This window comes from Oratosquilla oratoria, chromosome 43 (genome assembly GCF_046742065.1).
Source record: "Oratosquilla oratoria isolate Oo_2021 chromosome 43, ASM4674206v1, whole genome shotgun sequence".
Classification (NCBI taxonomy): Eukaryota; Metazoa; Arthropoda; class Malacostraca; order Stomatopoda; family Squillidae; genus Oratosquilla; species Oratosquilla oratoria.
The window spans coordinates 17047602-17071762 of record NC_134819.1 but is presented as its reverse complement, the minus strand read 5'-3'; the positions used below and the strand labels follow the sequence as shown (position 1 = coordinate 17071762).

The 24161-nt window shown below is 38.2% G+C and overlaps 1 protein-coding gene across 10 annotated transcripts in view; it reads right to left on the bottom strand.

The window, feature by feature from the left end:
* Window positions 1-9651, bottom strand: part of LOC143021926 (uncharacterized) — a 122061-nt gene extending 112410 nt beyond the window's left edge. For 9 of the 10 annotated variants that reach the window (XM_076179795.1, XM_076179803.1, XM_076179802.1 and 6 more), the window contains exons 1-6: window positions 8713-9651; window positions 4952-5312; window positions 4642-4857; window positions 4235-4542; window positions 3953-4138; window positions 1815-3861 (exon numbers count right to left, since the gene is read on the bottom strand). In XM_076179795.1, coding sequence (XP_076035910.1) covers window positions 1879-3861; window positions 3953-4138; window positions 4235-4542; window positions 4642-4857; window positions 4952-5240 — 2982 coding nt within the window. In that variant the 5' untranslated portion in view covers window positions 5241-5312; window positions 8713-9651 and the 3' untranslated portion in view covers window positions 1815-1878. Of the gene's footprint in view, window positions 1-1814; window positions 3862-3952; window positions 4139-4234; window positions 4563-4641; window positions 4858-4951; window positions 5313-8712 lie in introns of those variants that run through there. The other variant, XM_076179805.1, reaches the window with a different exon arrangement.
* Window positions 9652-24161: the final 14510 nt, after the last annotated feature.

Here is a 24161-nt window from a genome sequence, read left to right as displayed (position 1 = left end):
CATTAAATCGGCAACCCCCCTCTCCGTCCCCCCATGCATAAAAGGAGAAGACGAGGAGAAATCCCTTCGGGCTGCGTCAAATTTTGCTCACACAGGGAGTTTCACAGCGATCTGTATTGGCTCCAATAATGTTTGCTATTTAAGTGAATGACATAGACGAAGATGGGGAATGTTACATGAACGTCTTTGCAGACAATGGTAAATTGTTGAGGAAAGTGAAAGCCGAAACAGACTGTGAATCACTAGAGAGACCTAAACAAGGTTTGAAAATGGAGTCAGAAGTGGAAAGTAGACTTCAACATTAAGAAATGTAGCATAATGGGGTTTGGAAAAAAGAAATGGGGAAAAAAAAAATTAGGACAATATACAATTGGAATTAAGGAAGTAAAGAAAGTGGGATCTGAAAAAGACCTGGGAGTAATTATCTCAAATGATTTCTCCCCTGATAAACAAATAAACAAAACTGTCGGAGAATCCTATAACTTGCTAAGATCAATAAAAGTGATGTTTACCTATTTAGTCGAAGAAATTATTAAAAAAATATTTGTCAGACTAATAAGGCCTAAACTGGAGTATGCTGTGACATTATGGTCACCCAGTACCAAAAAGAATATAAGGAAAATTAAAAGAATCCAGAGAGTGACCACAAAAATGGCTCCAGCACTTTCAAACTTGTCATATGAAGAGAGACTGGCTACATTTAAGTTACCAACTTTGGAACAGAGAGGAGGCAACCTACTGACCATCTATAGAATCATGAAAGGCACAGAAATACTTGATAGAGAGGACTTACTAAATTGTAACAAGAGAAACACAAGAGGACATGGAAAAATAACTCAAAAAGGATAGTTATTGAAGAGATCTGAAAAAAAAAAAACAGTGGTAGACACTTGGAACAAACTGGATGAAACAATAGTGTGTGCAAAAACCATACACAAATTTAAGAGCAAACTAGACACTGCGAGATACAAAGGCACACCATGACTCAGTGGCGTGGTTGGTAGAGTCCCCGACTGTCACTACGGTGGTCCGGGTTCGAATCCTGCCCAGGGCTGAAATAATTTCATTATTGCTACACTTTGAGTCGTTACTCCAACTCTCATGAGCGGGGAGTTGGAGGTGTGTGTGTGCGTGCAAGGTCACAGCATTACCCATACATCGGTCATACAAGCTCTGAGCCCTCTTCCAAAGAACACAAGCGTAGCTCCCTTTCCCGGAAGATACAACTAGGTAAATATGAGGCTTCCAAAAACAGAGAGGCATCAATTTTTTTGAGAAAAATGCTCTCAAAGTTTTGCAATTTTCATTTAATCATATTATCATAAGAAATAACATAATATTAATTACTACATTTATCATAATAAATCTATAACTATATTTTTGAGAAAAAAATTCAAATGTCACATCTAGAAAAATTAGCCACATTTTGAAAATATATTAAATTCACAAATAAACACACAAATATGTAATAAAATGGTTGCATTAAGATAAAAATAAGATTATGTAATACCCATTTGCAGATTTTAATCACTAATTCCTAATTATTAATTTTCTTTAAATAAATTAATGTGGAAAATCTTGACACTGATACATTACTGGGGCAATCAATGTTATTTTTATTTTGCTAATGTTAATTTTATAATATTATTTGAATATTATCACCATGACCTTAACACTGTACTTACTATTAATTAAATAATTAATTAGTGTACGAATTCATTAGTTACATAAGTATTTTCATGGTTTTGACAATGAACTGCAGCACTATAACATTATTTTTTTCTTAATACAATAACTTTTTTAATAACACTCACCATGATATAGAGTGGTGAGAAGGCTTCATGGGGATGGCACTTTGGGGTGGGGGAGGTTAGGGATTTAAAGTGCCATGGTGGGGTTTTTGGGATCATCATCAAGGTAATGATCGTCCCAAGGCTGTACCCCCGCTCTACCCTGCCCCCTACTTCCCACCACTGGTACTGCACATTGCTGAGCCTGCTCCTGCTCACTGATGAGGGTGGTGTAGAACGGCTTGTACAGAGGATCCACGTGCATCATGAGGCTCTTTAAATCCGCCAATTTTTCCTTGGAGAGTAGTACTGTGTCAGGGTACTTTGAAGGCAAGTTGAAAGTAGAAAGGTTGAGTTTGCCCTTATCTTTCTTCTTCTCGAGGTTCACTTTTTTTTGAGACATAATGCCTCCATAGTCACTTTGAATTTGAAACCCAGCCTTGTAGTTGTTGGAGTAACAGAGGACCCTGGCATCAAGGAGGCCAGCATCCTTCATGCCTGCCCAAGACACTGTCTTCTGCAGGACATCATAATCCTTGAAAAACTCCCTCTTCACCTCGATTACTCTGAAAGGGTGAACACGGTTGGCCTTTTCAATGAGATGTATGTAGTGGGGGGTGCTGAACACTGAGACAGGGTGCACCTTCAACTCAATCAATTCAAAGTCATGGTTGCACGGAAGATAGGAATGACCCGTGACCATGAAATAGTGCTGGATGCTCTCAAGATGGCCCGAATGTATTTTTCGGAGGCAGGACAGGATTATATTTCTATTTTTATTTTGCCCACTGCAGCTATCAGAGAACACAACCAGTTTGGTGATCTGTGAATCCAGGTGGTTCTCGATGAAGTGGTCCAGACACGATGCTACCTCACACGAACCATGTCTTCCAATGGTTTCATTCCACACATACATATATCCCTGATTCCTTTTCACATCGTGGATACCGAAATTAAAGGTCCACATCTTCCTCTTGTAGTATTGTAGGCCTGTAGTGAGCTTAGGGGTGGGCATTGTTTGCTGTAAATCCATACAGATGACTGCCTGAGATGGTTTATCCTCCACCCCAAAATCCTTGAGCAAATTCTGGGCCTCATTTGCCTTGGTCATGTGCACTAATTTGGCTACTTTCAGCCTATGAATTTCATCCTCTTCATTTTTTGAGTCTAGACTTGCCACTTTTAAATCAATTTCATCACACACATTACATGAATCACTTTTTGGGGGTTCAAAACTGATATTGTATTCATTTACTAATTCACAATATTTCCATTCTTTCACTATGTTTTCTTGGCCTTTATTTTCACTCACCATCCATCGTTTGTACAAGTCATACATTATTTTACGGTTCAAACCAGCGGGCAAGTAGCGATGATTGGCGTTTTTGGCTCTGATGTATTGGCTGGTGACTGTATGTAGGCTAAGAATGTGCTCACGTACTAGCTCCTCTTTGTTGGTTGCAATCTTTATTCCGGGCACATGTTTTCCCCTCTTATCCTCAATTGTTCCAGAAGACATCATTTTATTCACCGCATTTCTCACTCTTTTCACGGACACTGCATGAATGTTTAAGAAAGCTGTGCGGCATACCTGCAAATCTTTATCATCCTTTTTCACAGTGTACCTAAGTGTGCGTGATACCTTGCTAGGCCTGCCCTTCACCCTGCTTCTCTTCACTTCTTGGCTGGTCACACAATTAGCCAAGTATGCAGTTTGGCGGTCGTGACATGCCATTTCCCAATATTTATCAAAAATCACCTGAATGTGGTCAGGTGTCACAAGATCATAACACTTCCATGGGCATGAGCATGCAGGACCTACATGTTTGCCAGCAACAACAGCACCTGTTGTGGCTATGTATTCCTTACCAGAATCTCGTTTGGCCTTCCTTTGTACTGCTTTCCATGACTCTGTGCATTTCTGCTTCTTATACGCAATATGCCTTACATTACCATCCGCACACTTTTCTGATCCCTGCATTGCTAGTATCCGTTCCTCTAATGGCACATTTTGTAATGCTGTATAGCCAGTCAATGGTTCAAACCACGGATATTTTTGTCCAAAGTTGACCTAGGAATGAAAATACATCTACAGTATGTATCTTCAAAGTGGAATTGTTAATTAATCAATAAGCAACCAATTTCATTAACCTAAAATCTACCTGGAATGAAGATTTCTTGGTAACAATGTGTGGGAACAGAGCAGCATCACCAATTTCTCTATGACGAATTTCATATGCTATGCCTTGATATTCACCATTTACTGTGAACAAAATAACTGCTGGCTGAACATCCAAATCAAGGAAACATCCAACAACATCACCCTTCCCAAATTTTATGCCATAATCCTGAAATGAAATAAAGAAATTTAACATCATCTTTAAAACAATGCAATGCAGCGTATCAAACTTAAAATACAAGTAACACATCAAGCAAACTCTAACCTTGAACTTGAGATTGCTTGAAGCTTTTGCAGTGCCTGAATAACCATAACTGAGTGGCTCCTCTCCAAGCATTAACCCAGTGTCATTAACTGACCAGCCAACACGAATAACATGAGGATGTTGTTCATTAGCTTCCAGGTGAGGAATACTAAGATGCTCCATCACTTTCACTTCATAAAACACCTTTCCTTTGGTGAAGCCATAAGTTGCTCTCACTCCATGCCAAGCATTACCGAAGCCTTGTCCAGTTAAAGGATATGCTGACAATCCATCTTCCTTACTTATGATGAGATTCATATCTGAATTATCTTAAATATAAAAATGGACACTTTCAATACAATGGGACTCAAATCAAGCAAAATGTAAACCATTTAGATACTGAATACAGGAAAATATGAGAAACTTACACCAGTCAAGTACTACCAAGCTCTTATCAAATTCATATTCATCTTCTACATGAACTAATTCAATATCTGGTCTGGATCTCTTTGCAGGTGTCATTTTAGTTCCTTCAGCTGCACATTTTTCACCTGTATGCCCTTCTTCAGTTAACTCTACCTTAACTTCTACTGGTTCCTCCTTCATGTCTATCAGTTCTCCATTATTATTTTCATGTTTAATTTCTGTTTAAAGATTAATAACATCAATAAATAACATTGACAACATAAATTTGAAAACCTTTCTGTGTCACTTCAGAGTAATCTTAGGTAAACAAACCTTCCACGAGAACTTCTTCAAACCAAACACCATTATTCCTCTCACAAGGTTCATCTTTTACTACATCCATAGGCACTTCCTCATCATGCAGTTCTTTTTTCATTTGAAGTGCAGCTTCCTCTTCCTTTTCCTCAATTTTTGCTTGTATGTCCTTCACATCTTGCTCCTCCTCCTCCTTCTCCTCTTCTTGCTCTGGTTCACTTTCTTGTTCTGAATCTACTTGATCAGAAAATTCTGATTCATGTTTAGCTTGAGGCTCTTGTTCAAACATCTCCAAAACCAAGTTCATGAATGAGCTCTGATTTGGACTCTACTGCCCCTTCATCATTCTCTACATCTTCAGCAAGACTTGTTTCAGCACCTGTAGGTTTGAAAGTACTGTATAAACATTTTTAGAAAATTATGCTTTGTCATTTATCATCTTACAGGATCTAAGGTAAAATTTCCTATCCCAAATATTGTACAACACTCAAACACTAGCTTATCTTAGGGATATCTGGTCATTTCTTCTTACAACTGCATAGGTTCTGAGTAAAACAGAGTTTAAGAAAATCAAGACAAGGAAACACTGCATAAAAGGTGAATTCAATATGTTGGCTGCAAGAAGTAAAATACAAAGAAATCACAGAAAATTGGAAGACATCAGAGATGGTACATACATATATATATATATATATATATATACCAAAGGCTTTTTCCCCCTTGCATGGGAGGTAGCCAAAAAACAAAGGCATAGAAACCACTCCCACCCCTCTCTCCATCCCCTCCTGCAGAAAAGAAGATGGGGAGACGTCCCTTCGGGCTGCGTCAGTTTATTTCTCATACATACTCCCTTACTCCCCCATCCCCCACCCACTCCCCCTCTTCCATCACTACATCATCCATACACAACCATTCTCCATTCACCCCTATCTTCTGTCCTCTCCCGTCCTTCATCAACAGACATTCCCCTCTTTCCAAATGCCCCTTTTACCTCATCCACCCATCTCATCCTAGGTCGACCCCTCATGTTCACTCCTTCCACTCCTCTTTTAATAATCTTTCTTCACTCATTCTTTCCATGTGTCCAAAACATCCTAATACTCTTTCATCAACCCTATCTCCCAACTCCCTTTCCATCCCTGTTCTCCTCCTCACCTCCTCATTTTTCACTATATCCAGCCTAGTAACCCTATCATACCTCTTAGGCATTTCATCTCAAACACATTCAAACTCCTCCTCTCTTATGTTCCACATTTCTGACCTGTACAGTGCTGTTGGCACAATCACTCCTTTATACACAATCTCCTCTTAACCCTTTCCATACGGTGATGCCTACATAGGCGTCATGAGGAGCAAGTGGGTATGCGAGGATGCCGATGTCGGTGTCTTGATTATATTTATTGTAGTTGTACCTGCGTGACCCCCATACTCTGTAAACTGGCTTCATCGTATTTTCTATGGTTATCAAAATTCACTGGTGAAAGAGAGAACATTCGATACAGCCGTGACTTTATTTTCTATAAAGCAAGTATTATGAAGCAACATCATATGTCTGGCAGCTAATGCTGCCCGCGAGATTTTGGCCCGGAGTGAAGTGGTTAACATCCATTCCCAAATGTCTATTTCTCATTACACTTTTTAATCCACCAAGGCATTTACTCGCTTCTCTCAATCTACATTCTACCTCCACCCTTACTCCTCCCTTTCCTGCCACATTCACACCCAAGTATCTAAAACTATCCACTTCCTCCAGTCTCTCTCCCTTAATACTCACTTCCAATCTGCTACCACTCTCTCCCCTTGTACATATCATCACCTTTTACCCACATTTATCTTCAACTTCCTTCTTTCACACACCTTCCCAAACTCTGTCACTAATTTCCTCAATCACATCCTCTGATCCTGCTACAAGCGCAGTGTTGTCAGCAAACAACAACTGGCTTATCTCCTACTTTTCTCCATTTTCTTTAACTAACTCCAATCTCTGATCCACTATCCTTGCATTCACCTCTCACACCACCCCATCCACATACAAATTGAAGATCTAGAGCAACATAACACATCCCCTGATGAAGTCCTACATTTACTTCAAACCACTCACTCTCTCCATTTCTAAGCCTAACACAAACTCTACTACTCTTGTAAAAACTCTTGACTGCTCTTAACAGCTTTCCTCCTATCCCATATATCTGCAATACCTCCCACAACGCCTTCCTGTCTACCGTCATAAGTCTTTTCCAGATCCATAAAAGCCCCGAGTACATCCTTACCTTTTCTATAGCTTTCTCATATATGTCTTATCACAAAAATCTGATCTATGCAACCCCTACCTGTCCTAAACCCACACTGTTTCTCACCAATTACTCCCTCTGTTCCACTCCTAATCCTCGCAATCAAGACCCCCCCATAAGCCTTCCCAACTACACTTAACAAATTGATCCCTCTGAAACTACTACACTCACACTTGTCATTGTAATGATTCATACATACATATACCAAAGGCTTTTTTCCCCTTACATGGGAGGTAGCCAAAAGGCAATGGCATAGAACCCACTCTCACTCATTCCATCCCCCACATGCTCCACTCCCCTCCACATTCTTCCATCCCTCTCATCTTGGCACCTCCTGGATGACAGGTCATCCCTGCATCTTGTCCACTGCCCTGGGTCAGAAGCAGTGTTGCAAGACACAGCATATCCACAGCAAGGCCGCTTCATTAATTCGGTGACCCCCCCCTCTGTCTCCTCATGCAGAAAAGGAGATGGGGAGAAATCCCTTCGGGCTGCGTCAATTTATTTTTCATACATACTTCCTCACCCCCCATCCCCCACCCACTCCCCCTCATGCATTACTGCATCATCCATACACAACCATTCTCCATTCACCCCTATCTTCTGTCCTCTCTTGTCCTTCATCAACAGACATTCCCCTCTTTCCCAAAGCCTCTTTTACCCTATCCATCCATCTCATCCTTAGACACCCCCTCATGTTCACTCCTTCTACTAATCTTTCTTCACTCATTCTTTCCATGTGTCCAAACCATCCTAATAGTTTTTCATCAACCCTATCTCCCAACTGCCTTTTCTCCTCATTTTTCACTCTATCCAGCATAGCAACCCCTATCATACTTCTTAGGCATTTAATCTCGAACACATTTAAAATCCTTCTCTCTTCCTCTCTATATTCCATGTTTCTGCCCTGTACAGTGCTGTCGGCACAATCACTCCTTCATACAATTTCCTATTAGCATCCATTCCCAAATGTCTATTTCTCGTTACAGGCATGATAGTTGGTAACCAAAAAAAAAATCTACATTGGCCGGGGGTCCAGAGGCAGAGCCCTTGATGGAGGTCAGGGGGCTTTTTGTAAAAAGCACAATTTGGGGAATCTTTACTCTTTTATTTTGTATAAAAGAACATTGAACACAATGAAGTCTTCAGTTCAGCATCCAAGATTTGACTTCTTGCAAGACTCGACAGCGCAAGGAAATAAATTTCTTTGCCATCGCCAAACACCAACAACATCTTCACCGCAAATCTCTCCAGAAATTGCAGATTTGACAATGCATGATTCTACTACTCTACATCGTGACATCATGTATTGTTTTGCCACTGGCACTGAGCTGTGCTCTCTGCTATGATTACTGCTCTTGTTCAGAACTGGCATAAAATCTAGATTTTGCGTGTAAGGTAGAATCACAATGTCAATTGACTCTAATCATGCCAGCCACAGGATGTTAACACATTTAGAAAATAATATGAAACTAATCACAAACTTACCACTAAGCTTGTAGTCTGTCTCAACTTCTTATTTTTCAAGTTTTTTCTTGCCCATGTGTTGCTTGATTACATGAAAACCACCCTTTCTGTAAGTTATGAGACATGCATATCATTCACAATAGACTTTTCCAGCTTGATCAGTCTTCTGAATACATTCTGTCGCTAATGTCCCATCCACTGCCGGCCGCAGCATCCAGTCCCACGACCACTTGTCACGTACAGTTGCATCTATTTCTTTCACCTTCGCTTTATCCTTCCTATCTATGATATTTGGTTTAGCTTTAGATGCCATCTTAGTGTCAAAAAAGTTATTCCAATTCCAGGACCAATGTCGAGCACATGTACGAGGAAAAAAACAAAACATGCTAGAACTGAGCTTGCTGTGGCCACAGGCCTAGGCTGAGTCCCTGGGCTGAATCACTAGTAAACAAACGCATGCAAGCTGTTCTGTTGATGTTGCTGTAGATATAATTCGGTCAAAATAAAATCTACCCCAGTCATCACCTTGCTATACATACACGTGTGCACCACACCACACAAAGCTACAAAAAACTAATCACTTGTGAGCCAGCACAAAATAAACCGCTTGCACAAGGTAAAGCCGACATACGAATCACCCAAAACTTCACATCGACCAAAAATTATTCAACCACAACAAAATCTTTTTATTTTTTAACAGGATCGTTTGTTACAATCGGGAATTAATGATAATCGGGAACTAATGACAATCGGGAATTAATGACAATCAGGAATTAATGAAAAAAAATTGAGATCCTTGTCAGGAAAAGAAAAAAACGGAAGAATCATGCCTGTTAATCCCTCAAGGCATTTACTCGCTTCTCTCAGTCTACATTCTACCTCCACTCCCATTCCTCCCTTTCCTGTCACATTCACACCCAAGTATCTAAAACTATCCACTTCCTCCAGTCTCTCTCTCAAAAAAAAAAAAAAAAATAAACCAAAGGTGAAAGAACACGGACCAATTGCTCTCACAAATAATGTATATAAATTGCCCGTACCAACCCAAGGCATGTGTGAACTAAGTGGCTGCTTGGGCCCTAAGAGCACTTGGAAAATATCAAATTTATTGAAATTGGAAAATAAAAATTCTTGAAACCCCATTTAGAATGTCTACTGTGAGCACAACCTTCCCTCCGCTCCTTATTGGAATTCAATGGATATACATTTGATATAATTTGCATTTATTTCATAAAATAAAAATGACAACTGCTAATGAGTGCCTTTCAATTCTCTGTAATGGAGGTGCCTAGTGTGCATGCAACATACACAAAAAATTATTTTAAAAATTGGAAAACATACGAGGGATACAAGGTAACCTATTAAACTGGATGGAGGATTTCCTGCATGGTAGAAAAATTAGATTAATGCTCGGAGAAAAGTGTTCAGGTTGGGAGGAGGTGCTTAGTGGAGTTCCACAGGAATCAGTATTGGCTACAATAATATTTGCTATTTATGTATTTACTTAATTGTGTTATACGGGAAGACAGCTATGCTCATAGTGACCCATCTTTGCATCTTTCAGCATCTAGTTTGTCCTTAAATTCTTGTATAGTTTTTGCACACACTGTTGCCTCATCCAATTTGTTCCAGATATCTACCACTCTGTGTGGGAAACTATTCTTTTTCAGATCTCTTCTATAACTATCCTTTCCGAATTTCTTTTCATGTCCTCTTGTTTTTCTTTTATCCCACTTTAAAAAATCTTCTTTGTTGAGGATTCCATCCCTTTCGTAATTCTGTAAATGGCCAGTAGATCTCTCTCTTCTTTGTTCCAGGGTTGGTAGTTCCAGTTTGGACAATCTTTGTTCGTATGTCAATTTAGAAAGTGTTGGTGCCATCTTTGTTGTTGCTCTATGGATTCTAATTTCTTTATACAGTAAACCCTCAATATAATGGATGATATGAGGACAGGGGTCTGTCATTATATCCAAAGATCTGTTATAACCGAGGATCCATTATATCCAATGGAAATACCAGATAGGTCTGTTATATCCCAAAGTTTGTCCGGTAGTACTAGTACACAAACACTCACTTATGCTAGTACACAACAAGGGAGGGTGAAATAAACACAGGACTGAACACAGAACATAGCTTTACTTCAGTAGCAGTATGTACTACAGCATACAGTATATTAGTACATTGAAAAATGTAAAAACCCAGTCAACATACACACACACACACACACATCTGTCGAGGTGACAGCGAAGTTCGGACTCCGGAGTTATCCAAGAATTTCGAGGATCACAACAAGGAAGTACCTGTGTTGTATTTATAGGGAAGGGGAAAGCTCGTGGGTCAGTGGGAAGGTGATGAAAAAGGAGAAGGGGAGGGATTACTGAGGGAAATGGAAGGAAATGAGGAAAGGGAGGACTTGGTCCAGGCAGACAGACGCCATGTAAACAATAAAAGAGGTCCAGAGAATTTGAGTGACGAAGAAGGGATTAGCAAAAATGTTAAGATTAGAAATATACGTAGATAAGAGCAGCACAATGGAAAGTGAAGATAATAACTTCCAAGTATTTAATGAGGGGGGGGGGGGAGCCAACCCTCCCCGATTAGCAAGCCTAGACAAAAAACTTGAGAAAATTGTCAGACATTGGGAGGATAGGTTCGGTGAACTCACGAAGATCACGCAGAGTTGAAAAATTGGAAGAATTAGAGATGGTAAACCAAAAACTAACTAAAGAAATAGAAGTATTAAAAAGACAGTTAAAAGAAGTAAAAGAGGAGAATGGGGAATTAAAGAAGAACAATAAAGAGAATAAAGAGTCCATAACAAAAGAAGCACAGGGTAGGAAAAAAATCCAAGAGAACAGCAAAATTGCATTTAATGACATAGTAAAACAACAGATGAAAGAACAAACTGAAGACACGGTCATTAAAGTGATGAGACAGAATGAGAATATAGAAAGAGACTTAGCAGATAAAAAGAAATGTATAATTATATTAGGAATGGAAGAGAAATATCATCTAAATAGAACCACAAGAATCAAAGAGGAAAAATAAAAAGTAAACAGCTTACTAGAATTAGTTCAGGAAGATGAACCTGAAATCGTGAAACAAATTGAAGAAATGTTTAGACTCGGAAAATATAGTACAGATAAGACTAGACCAATTAAGATTAAAGTCAGGTCACAAACGACAGCAGAGAATATCTTAGCAAAAACAGGGAAACTAACAAACAGTAAACAATATAAAAATGTTTGGATAAAAAGAGAAATGAATAAAGAGGAAAGAGAGGAGGAAAAAATGAAAAGACAAGAAGCTAAGGAAAAAATGAGAACAGAACAGTCAGAAAAAGAGGAATTTTATTGGAGAGTAGTGAATATGAAAGTGAGGAAATGGGCCATACAAGAGAAAAACAAGAGGGAAACAGAAAATACAACGGAAGTAGCAGAAAATTAAGAGTGTCTTACACAAATATAGATGGATTAATAACAAGAATGAATGAACTGAATGATTATCCGAAGGAAAAAGAACCGGACATAATGGGAATTGTAGAGACAAAATTAAAAGGTCCACTACCACCCAACAGTGTAGGACATGATGTATATAATTACTGGATTAGAAACAGAGAGACAGAACATGGGGGTGGAGTTATGTTCCTGACTAAGAAAGATATAAATGTGAAGAGTGTCACATATGGAAAGAAAACAGTAGAGATGATTATGATCGAAGTGGAAGGATTACAAAGGATTACAAAGGCGGTGCATGCCGACAGGAGACCTTTTGATCCATATCTAGGTCGGATGCAAAAAAAAAAAAAAAAAAAAAAAAAATCATATTAATAATAAATTAAAAATATAATAATGTAAAAATAACAAATAAAATACATAAATAAATGCATAGGTATAGTTGAATAACGAACAAGCAGGTAAATAGTAAATGATTATAAATTGACATATAACTAATAATAAATGAAAATCAGACAGACAAATTATAACAAAACAAAAACAAATAATATAACATAAATTATAATCATTACAGCATCTTACTTAGGTATTTATCTAAATGATTCTTAAAGCTTCGAACTGAACTACATTGCACTACCTGTGCAGGAAGTTTATTCCATTCATTAACTACACGGTTGGCAAAGTTGTTTCTACCTACTTCCAAATTGAATCTATTTCCGGACAGTTTGAGACCATTGTTTCTTGTCTGATTCTCATTCAATGTGAAAATTTGGTCACTTTTGATGTTGTCAATTCCCTTTAAAATCTTAAAGACCTGTATCAAGTCACCTCTGAGTCTACGCTTTTTTAGGGAAAACAGATTCATGTGCTTAAGTCGATTTTCGTATGATTTATTTTTGATATTTGGAATCAGTTTTGTGGCTCGCCGTTGTACTTTTTCCAGTCTGTCAATGTCTTTAATGAGATTCGGTGACCATACGGAAACAGCATATTCCAAATGTGGACGAACTAACGATTTATATAGCTTGTTAATGAGTGATGGACTTTTGAAATCAAAAGATCGCGCAATCAATCCCAGAATCTTATTTGCTTTCTCAGAGGCTGAAATACACTGCTTGGACGATTTTAGGTCGTTACTGATAATTACGCCGAGATCTTTTTCACTATCCACTTTTGTTAACGAATTTCCAAATAACTTGTAATCGTACTTACTGTTATTTTTACCTATGTGCATTACCTTGCATTTACTTGTGTTAAATTTCATTAGCCACTTTTCAGACCATTGCTGTAATTTATCTAAATCTTCTTGAATATCTAATTGGTTTGAGTGATCATTTGCCACTCCGCACAGTTTTGTATCATCAGCAAATTTGGAAACAGTAGATTTCAGTCCATGGTCTATATCATTTATATATACTATGAATAGAAGTGGCCCAAGAATGGAACCCTGAGGAACTCCACTTGCAACACTTTTCCATCCAGAAGTTTTTCCATTTAAAACAACTCTCTGTTTTCGACCTTTCAACCAATTACTAGTCCAACCTAATAGGCTACCACTTATTCCATGCAAAGCTAATTTAGTAAGTAGTCTTTCGTGTGGGACGGTATCAAAAGCTTTTGCAAAGTCTAGATATATTAAATCTATATTGTTTCTTTTGTCATAATTCGAGATAACTGTGTTGTAGAATTCGAGTAAGTTAGTCACGCAAGAACGTTTCCGTCTGAAACCATGCTGGCTATCATTTATCAAACGGTTACTTTCTAAATGATATTCGATAGCATCTCTGATGATAGTTTCCATTATTTTTCCTACGATCGAAGTCAAACTTATAGGCCTATAGTTATTTGGTTTCTTTTTGTCACCTTTTTTGAATATGGGAGTAACGTTAGCTAGCTTCCATTCTCTTGGGACATCTCCGGATATGATGGATTTCTTGAAAATAATTTCTAATGGAACAACAATCTCATTTTTCATTTCCTTTAAGATTCTTGGATGCCAACCGTCAGGCCCTGGTGTTTTATTAACTTTGAGTTTGTCTATACACCTTTTAATTTTTTCTTTTGTTATATTTACCGTATTGAGTAAGTTTACCCCAGACTTTTCACAGGTTTCAGTTTGGAATTCACTTTGAGGTGTTTCGTTTACGAATACCGAGCTAAAATAATTGTTTAAGATATTACACATTCCTTCATTTGAATATTCAAGTTGACCGTCAGCAGATAATAGTGGACCAATGTGATTCCTAACAACCTTTTTATCTCTAATGTAACTATAGAATTCTTTGGGATTCTCTTTGGATTTCTCAGCGATGTTCATTTCGTATTGTCGTTTTCTTTTTCTTATTGTCTTTTTTAAATCTCTCTGTATTGATACATAACTTTCATAGTCATTAGATGCACCCGAGCACTTATATTTCTTATAAGCCTGTCTCTTTTTAGCAATACTTTTTTCAGTTTCTTTGTCGAGCCACTTTGTGCGAGCCTGATTTGGGGGACGTCTGTCCTTAAAAAGGAATGTAAGTTTGAATCATCTTAGTGAGCGTATTTTGAAATATTTCCCACATCTGATCTACAGGCCTTTCGTTTAATTTTGCCTCCCAATCTGTAAGCTGAAGCTCCTGACGTAGTTCTATGAACTGAGCTTTACTGAAATCGGGTATTTTAGAAGCACAAGTATCTATTCTAAAATTGTTTAGGAGTTTGAATCTGACTAAGTTGTGATCGCTATTTGCAACAGATTCACCGACTTCTACATCAGTTACCATGCTTTCGCGGCTAGTGATCAAAAGATCGAGTAAGTTTCCATATCTTGTGGGCTCTTTTACATGCTGAATTAAGTAATTGTCACCAAGAAAATAAATCAAGCGACTACCTATATGGCCATGTTCAAGGGTCATCCAATCAATGTCAGTAAAATTGAAATCACCCATTATCAATAAATCCCAGTTGCAGAAACTAGACAGTTCTTGAAATAACAGTTTGTCGTCTGCTAATGATAATGTCTTTGGCCTATATATTACACCTATATTCATTTTTTGTCCATTTGTTTGGGTTAACTCAACCCACAAACTGTCATATGCATCCTGTTTCACTTTCTCTAAAACACAAGCATGAACATTGTTTTTAACGTACAATAGAACACCCCCACCTTTCTTGTGGTTTCTATCCTGATGAAAGTGTTTAAATCCCGCAATATTAAATTCAGCTTCGAACTCTGTACCATTTAACCATGTCTCAGTTATTCCTATCATATCGAGATTTTCGCTTTTGACATACGCCTGTATTTCTTGAAATTTGTTCCTAATACTACGAGCATTAAAGTACATAGTTTTAAGAAACTCGTGATTATTTCTTTTTGACACATTTTGAGTTTCAATATCATGTCTTATATTATAATTTTGTTTTTTATTTATGCCTTGCTCTATATTATTATTATTTGGTCCTTCATTGACATTCAATGCCTCATTAACATTTCTCCTATCAAAATTAACATTTCCCCCATCACGGACATCTGGTCGATTACGGTCATCCGATCTATTTTGTACATTTTGTCCCCCTACGTCACCGTGATTCACGCCGGCCTCCCGTCGTTCAGTGACAGAGATAAGAAGAGCAGAAAGTTTGTAATAAATTATGTACCTCCAAAAACAGCCTCGTGGGAAGAGAGCGAACATAAAAGTATGTTAGAAGACACAAGGATAACATTAAATAAGATAATGGAAGATGGAGGAAGAATAGTTATGATGGGCGACTTAATTGCAAAGAAGTCTACTGGGAAGAGATGACAGTAAAGGGTGGAGACGACTCATGGGGAAATGTTCTACTCAAGATGATTATTGACCATACAATGACACAATGGATTCAAGAGAACACCAGGTATAGATATGAAGAAGAACCATCGAGACTAGACCTAATAATCACATCAGAACCTGAAATAGTGGAAAAGATTGAATATAAAACACCAATAAGTAAAAGTGACCACATATTGATTGAACTGGAACTAAATGAGGAAAAATACATGAAAAGAAATGAACAATATAGAAAAGGAAGAATGTATGAAAAAACAAATTTTTATAAAATAAGAGAATTCTTTCAAAAAGAAAACTGGGAAAGAATATACAAAGAGGAAACAACAGTGGAAGAGAAATGGAATATTTTGACAAAAAATTATAAAAAAAGGAGTGGACAAGTATGTCCCAAGACAAAAGCAAGAAAAAGAATATGTAAAGTGCTGGTACAACAAAAGTTGTAGGGAGTTAAAAGACAAAAGAGATAAAGCTTGGACCAAATAGAAAAAAGACAAAAGACCTGAAAAATGGAAAATATATACTACCGGGTAGTTATAGAAATGAATATGTACAAGTGTGCAGAGAGGAAAAGAGAAAATATGAAAAAGATGTCATAGAAAAATGTAAAGATCAATCAAAACTTTTTTACAGATTTATAAACAACGAACTGAAAAACAAACAAGAATTAGAGAAATTATGACAAGGAGAAGTTGAATACACAGAGGAAATAGAAATGGCAGAAATTATGAACAAGCATTTTAAATCAGTGTTTACAAGGGAGATCATACAACTTGGAGAGATCGAATGGGAAGAGAAAGTCCCCCCTATGAAAGAAATAGAACAAAGAATGAAATAATGAAACACTTGAGTAATCTTGATGCCAGAAAATCGCATGGACCAGATGAAATAGCAAACTGGATTTTGAAAGAATGCAGGAATGAACTGGCAGACAAAATACATAGCATAATAAACAGTTCCTTGAAAGAAGGGAAAGTTCCAAAACATTGGAAAAAAGCAAATATAGTATCTATATATAAAGGGGGAAATAAAGAAGACCCTACCAACTATAGACCAGTCTCTCTAACAAATACAATATCAAAAATTTGTGAAAGAATTATCAAAAGTAGATGGGTAAAGTATTCAGAAAAAAAGTGCTAAATCCAAGGCAATTTGGATACCATCGCCGTGGTGACATGATCCTCGCGAACAGTGGAGAGAGTTCCTTCTAGTGCAAGGCAACAAATACGAATAGACTCAGGCAAAGAGAGAATGTCAGACCCTATCGGGGCACCTGAGACGCGCACCGGAACTCGAACAGAACTTAAAGGTTCAATAAGATGCTCTCCTATAACAACAGCAGCACAATGAGAAACAGGGTTAGAGCGCTTAGAAGTTGATACAGGCACATGTGCGGACTGATCAAGCACAGTAGAATCACAAAAAGAAACTGGCCTATCCGATGCAGAGATATCACAATTGCAGAAAGTCACTACACGGCGACTAGGAGAAATATCTATGCCATGAGCTGTAAGAGCATCAATACCCAAGAGACAATCACACTTAAGGGCAATGCCAGAGACAACAAAAGTGACATTGAAGACTGTAGCATGCAAGGGAAACTGTAAGGAAAGACAAACAGACCCAAGAACAGGCAAGGGAGAACCTTGCACAGAATGCAAATTATTACAAAAGGGAGATAAAGGGAGATTGTACAATTCCCAAAGAGCAAAATAAGCCTTTCTACTTATGAGACTACATTCTGCACCAGTATCTATAGTAACTGAAAGAGGTGTATCCCTCGTAAGAACTTGAAAGGTTAATAATTGAGAAGACTCAACAGCTACCAAGGGGATGATTTGAGACCGAACATTGCTGGTCAAACCTTTGGGTTGTGAAACACACGCTGGTGAAAATGGGATTGCCGAGGCTAATAAGAAGTCTCATCCCTAAGTTTCAAAACCTTGAAACACTGATCAGTAGAGTGTTTACAATGACCATGGATAAGACAGTAACTGAGGTTAACCTGGGGTTCTACTCCAGAAGGGTCATGTGGGACATGAGAAGAAACATTAGATACACTCCTGCAAACAGGGGACTGTCTTGATCTATGTACCTGGCGCCGACGGCGATAACAAAAATTACTCAAGTGACCAGACTTGTTACAAAAGGTACATAACAGGGGAGGGGGGGTAACTGTAGATTGAGGAGAGCTATGACTAGGATATGTAGACCGAGAGGGCTGAGGAGAACAAGGAACATAGGTATGTTGAAGAGCATTGCTAATACACAAGGAACTAGAAGGCACTTCCCCTAGTTTACAGGAAAGCCTTGTCGCAAAAGACAATAGAGTCTCATCAGTCATATACTTGAGAGAAGATGCAGCTCTTCTCTCAGAAGGCACAAAAAAAAAAAAGAATGTATTTCAAAAATTCCAAAATAAGACAAAATCTATCTAAAGTGATATTGCCATTATCTATCCAATCTGAATGTGAAAGTGACTCTAAAGCATCAACAACAATTATACTGGCCTGAGCTTGCGCCCATCTATAATCAAGAGTGCCCAGTCGGGATATGAGAGTATTAGCCAGTTTGAAACACCAATGGAACGAACCACCACCAGGGGTATCTGAAAAAAGTTTAATGAAGTTAGACCTAAAGATGTCATAATTATAATCCAGAGATTCGGGATCTAAACACGACGCAGAAAGTAACTCCGATGCCAGAGAATTTGGCACAAGCTGGGACCTCACAAAGGAGATCTTTTCAGGCCCCGTCGAAACATTAGAGTGCACAATTGAGTCCTCACATTGGCGGATAAAATCAATTGCCTTATAATGGGGATCTTGACCAGAGAATTTCATAACCGACGGTTCTTGATGCAATAATGTCAATGTGTGAGCCATTGTCTCAGATGAGTTTTTTGAACTGATAAATGAAGGCATCTTTGACATAGACATGATAGGATTTGACAACTGTAACCCACTGTGTAATAACATACAGCATTAATAGAAAACACTGACACTGAGCAAGAAATAATGTAAATATAACACACTTGCACAAAGCATGAAATAATGTAAAAAAAAAAAAAAAAAAAAACAATATAGAGAAATCACATGGGCATGGTACACGAACGTAAGATAATGATATCATTCACACAAACAGAAGCATTGAAACACAAACAATACATATAACAATAATGAAAAAAAATTATATAAAGACCGTAATTAGCAAAAATTACGTTAAAAAATGCACTGATGCGTAGGTATACGCAAGACGTCACTGTCGAAAGAAAATCTAACCACTGAGGGGTAACATTTCAAAAAGTAAACAACTAGTGACGTCATAACAATGGCCGCCCAAGGCACAACCGGTAGATATGAAATATGTATATACAACAATATGTCCACAAAATCTCAAAAAGGACAATACAGGTATGCCTAAGGCAAGGAAACATACAATACTGGTAAGTAACGAAAATAACTAATGTCTTCGGACGCGATGTATGAGCCGGCGTGGTAAACATGAACCGGCAGGGACGCCGACCAAGGCTTCATGCAATCCAAGCACGAATCCGTCCTCATCCAATCACCAATTCAAATTGCAATCCACACAGCAACCATAAAAGAGCGTCCCACAAAAGCAGACGCCGATATTAGTCCAAAAGAAGGCCGAACACGAAGATTCTCAGGGGAAACGTCTCCCAATAAAATCACGTGGCGCTCTATGCAACCACAATGCTCCTGAACACCGCCTTTTAAATAAAAAGTCACTGGTCCAAAGTGAGAAAGCACTACTACATCTCCCAAATAAGCAAATCTTGTAGCCTGTGGAATGAAAATGGGAGAAAAGAACGGTCATAGACATGCAACTATTATGACCAGCTATAGTCCAGCGCTGCAATTTAAAGTCTTTTCTGTACGTTCACAATGGAAAAAAAAAAATACCGAAAAGATTGTTTCTACGCTGCCACCAAAATGTACCAGGTGACTACAAGAAATGAAAGTCAAATAGTGGGAAGTACACTGTAATCACTGATACCACTGACAACTAATGCGTGTGAATACAAAGAGAGCTGGCTCCGAACTGACGCCAAGCTGCCCAATTGGCGCGAAAAGATGTGCATCGCATTTGCGATATCCAATATAATTAAAATTATACACAATGATTACACATAATTACAATAAATAATAAAACAACAAACAACGAAACATATGACAATTTCATAAAGAGGGAGAAACATATAATTCTCCAAATAAGCAACACACAAATTCAATGTACAATAATAATGGTATGATATACAACATACCAAGCTAACACATGATCATGCGTCACCAATTTAATATGTTTATTCAAGGCTAATAGATATAATACAAGAAAGAGATGGATGGGCTGATTGTGCATTTCTAGACCTAAAAAATGCTTTTGACAAAGTACCACATAAGAAGTTGCTTAAGAAATTAGCAACTGAAGGAGGAATACAGGGCAAACTGATGAAATGGAAGGAAGACTTTTTGCAAGAAAGAAAATTGAGAGTAGTGATAAGAGACAAACACTCTAATTGGGATGAAGTAATAAGTGGTGTTCCACAAGGAACAGTTCTGGCCCCAATAATGTTTGCTATATATATTAATGATATGGATGAAGAAATTGAAAGTTATATGAGCTTCTTTGCAGATGATGCAAAACTGTTAAAAAAAAAGTGAACACTGAAGAAGATTGTGAGCCACTACAGAGTGATCTCAATAAAGTATGGGAATGAAGTAGGAAGTGGGAGATGGAGTTCAATACTAAGAAGTGTAGTATAATGGAATTTGGAAAAAGCAAAAAAAAAATAATAGGATCATATGAATTGGGAGAAGAAGGAATAAAAAAAAGTAGAAAATGAGAAGGACCTAGGAGTCATTATTATGAATAATATGTCACCTGAGAAACATATAAACAAGATTTTTGGAGAAACTTATCATTTAATAAGAACATTCAAAGTGGCATTTACATAACTGGATGAAGAAATGGTGAAGAAAATACTAATCACTTTGATAAGACCAAGATTGGAATATGCAGCAACGATGTGGTCACCAAATACAAAAAAATGTACAACAAAACTTGAAAGAATACAAAGAGCAATTACAAAATTGGCACCAACACTCTCAAAACTATCATATGAAGAGAGACTAGCAAAACTTGAGCTACAGACATTAGAGCAAAGAAGAGAGAGAGGAGATTTTATAACAATTTACAGAATCATGAAAGGCATAGAAACTATTGATAGAGAGGATCTGATAAAATGGGATGATAGAAATACAAGAGGACACAGAAAGAAAATCAAGAAAGACAGCTATAGAAGAGATCTGAAAAAGAACAGCTTTCTTCACAGAGTAATAGACATTTGGAACAAGTTAGATGAGAAAGTGGTGTGTGCAAAAACAATACATGAATTTAAAAACAGTTTAGATAAAATGAGATATGAAGACGGGACACCACGAGCATAGCTCCCCTTCCCGCAAAATACAACTAGGTAAATACACACACATCCACTCACAGACACAAACTAAATGAGGAAAGAGTGAGTACAAAAACTATACAAGAATTTAAGATCAAACAGGATGCTGAAAGATACAAAAGTGGATCACTACGAGCATAGCTCTCTTTCTGTAAAATACAACTAGGTACATACATAATAACCATGGGCAATTTCAATGCAGACATAATGTGGGAAGAAATGATAGTTAAAGGGGGAGATGAACTTTGGAGCAACATTCTACTGGATATGACCATCGAATACACCCTAACACAATGGGTTAAGGAGAATACTAGATATAGAAACGAGGAACCATCGAAACTAGACTTACATTCACTTCTGAACCAGATATTGTGAACAAAATGGTGTATAAAACATCAACTGGAAAGAGTGACCATATACTAATAGAGTTTGAATTAAAAGAAAAGAACAATGTAGAAAGGAATGACAAACATAGAGAAGGAAAATTTATGTACAACAAAACGGATTTTATAAACCTAAGAAAATTTTCCAAAACAAATTAGGATAAATTCTCTAAGGAGGAAACAAAGATGGAAGACAAATGGAACATATTCAAAGAAAAGTACAAAGAAGGAATTAAGAAATATGTACCAAAAAAGAAACAAAAAGAGATTTACATAAAACATTGGTTCAACAAAAGGTGCAGTGAGGCTAAAGCCAGGAGAGACAAAGCCTGGAAAAAATGGAAAAAAGATAGAAAAACATCTAAAAGGCAAACATACATAAAACTTTGGAATGAATATGTGAATATACGCATGAAAGAAAGAAGAGAATATGCAAGGGATATCATAGACAAATGTAAGGATCAACCTAAACTTTTTTACAGATATATAAATGACAAACTAAAGGATAAGCATGAAATAGTGAAACTGCGTGAAGGAGATAAAGAATACATAGATGACACAGAGATGGCAGAAGTTATGATCAGACATTTCAGGTCTGTTTTTACAATTGAGAGCTCACAATCTTGGGAAGAGAGACAACAAGAAAGATCACCCATGATGAAAGAAATAAATATTACACAAAAAGAAATAAGAGACCAAATAAAAAGCCTAGATGTCAGAAAATCGCACAGACCAGACGGAATAGCAAATTGGATACTGAAAGAGTGTATAGATGAACTGACAGACAAACTACACAAGATAATTGACTTCTCACTAAAAGAGGGAAAGGTACCACAAGATTGGAAAGATACAAACATAGTACCAATATATACATACATACATACATACATACATATACCAAGGCTTTTTCCCCCTTACAAGGGAAAGGCATAAAATCATTTCCACCCATTCCATCCCTGAATACACTCCACACCCCTCCACCCTCCCTCTAATCTGAGCACCTCCTGGATGACGGGTCATCCCTGCACCTTGTCCACTGCCCTGGGTCAGAAGCAGTGTCGCAAGACACAGCACATCCACAACAAGGCCGCTTCATTAAATCGGCGACCCCCCCTCTCCGTCCCCCCATTGCATAAAAGGAGAGGACGGGGAGAAATCCCTTCGGGCTGCGTCAAATTTTGCTCACACATACTACCTCACCCCCCCCACCCATTCCACCTCATGCAATCACAACATCATCCATATACAACCATTCTCCATTCACCCCTGTCTTCTGTCCTCTCCCGTCCTTCCTCAACAGACATTCCCCTCTTCCCCAAAGCCCCCTTCACCCCATCCATCCACCTCATCCTAGGACATCTCTTCATGTTCACTCCCTCCACATCTGCCTTCCATACCTCTTTTACTAGTCTTTCTTCACACATTCTTTCCATGTATCCAAACCATCCTAATATTCTTTCATCAACCCTACCTCCCAACTCCTTTTCCACCCCTATTCTCCTCCTCACCTCCTCATTTCTCACTCTATCTAGCCTAGTAACCCCCATCATACTTCTCAGACACCTCATCTCAAACACATTCAAACTCCTTCTCTCTTCCTCTCTTATGTTCCATGTTTCCGCCCCATACAGTGCTGTTGGCACAATCACTCCTTCATACAGTCTCCTCATAGCATCCATTCCCAAATGTCTATTCCTCATTACACTCTTTAATCCACCAAGGCATTTACTCGCTTCTCTCAATCTACATTCTACCTCCACCTTCACTCCACCTTTTCCTGCCACATTTGCACCCAAGTATCTAAAACTATCCACTTCCTCCAGTCGCTCTCCCCCAATGCTCACCTCCAGTCTACCGCCATTTTCACCCCTTGTACATCTCATCACCTTACTTTTACCCACATTTATCTTTATCTTTCTTCTATCACATACTCTCCCAAACTCTGCCACCAACTTCCTCAATCCCTTCTCCAATCCTGCCACAAGCGCGGTGTCGTCCGCAAACAACAGCTGGCTCACTTCCCACTTTTCTCCATTTTCTTTAACCATCTCCAATACCTGACCCACTACCCTTGCATTTACCTCTCGCACCACCCCATCCATGTATAAGTTGAACAGCCAGGGCGACATAACGCATCCTTGACGAAGTCCCACCTTTACCTCGAACCACTCGCTCTCTCCATTTCCAATCCTGACACAAGCTCTACCACTCTCATAAAAACTCTTGACAGCTCCCAGAAACTTTCCTCCTATCCCTTATATCTGCTTAACCTCCCACAGTGCCTTTCTGTCTACCCTATCATAAGCCTTTTCCAGATCCATAAAAGACCAAAAAACATCTTTCC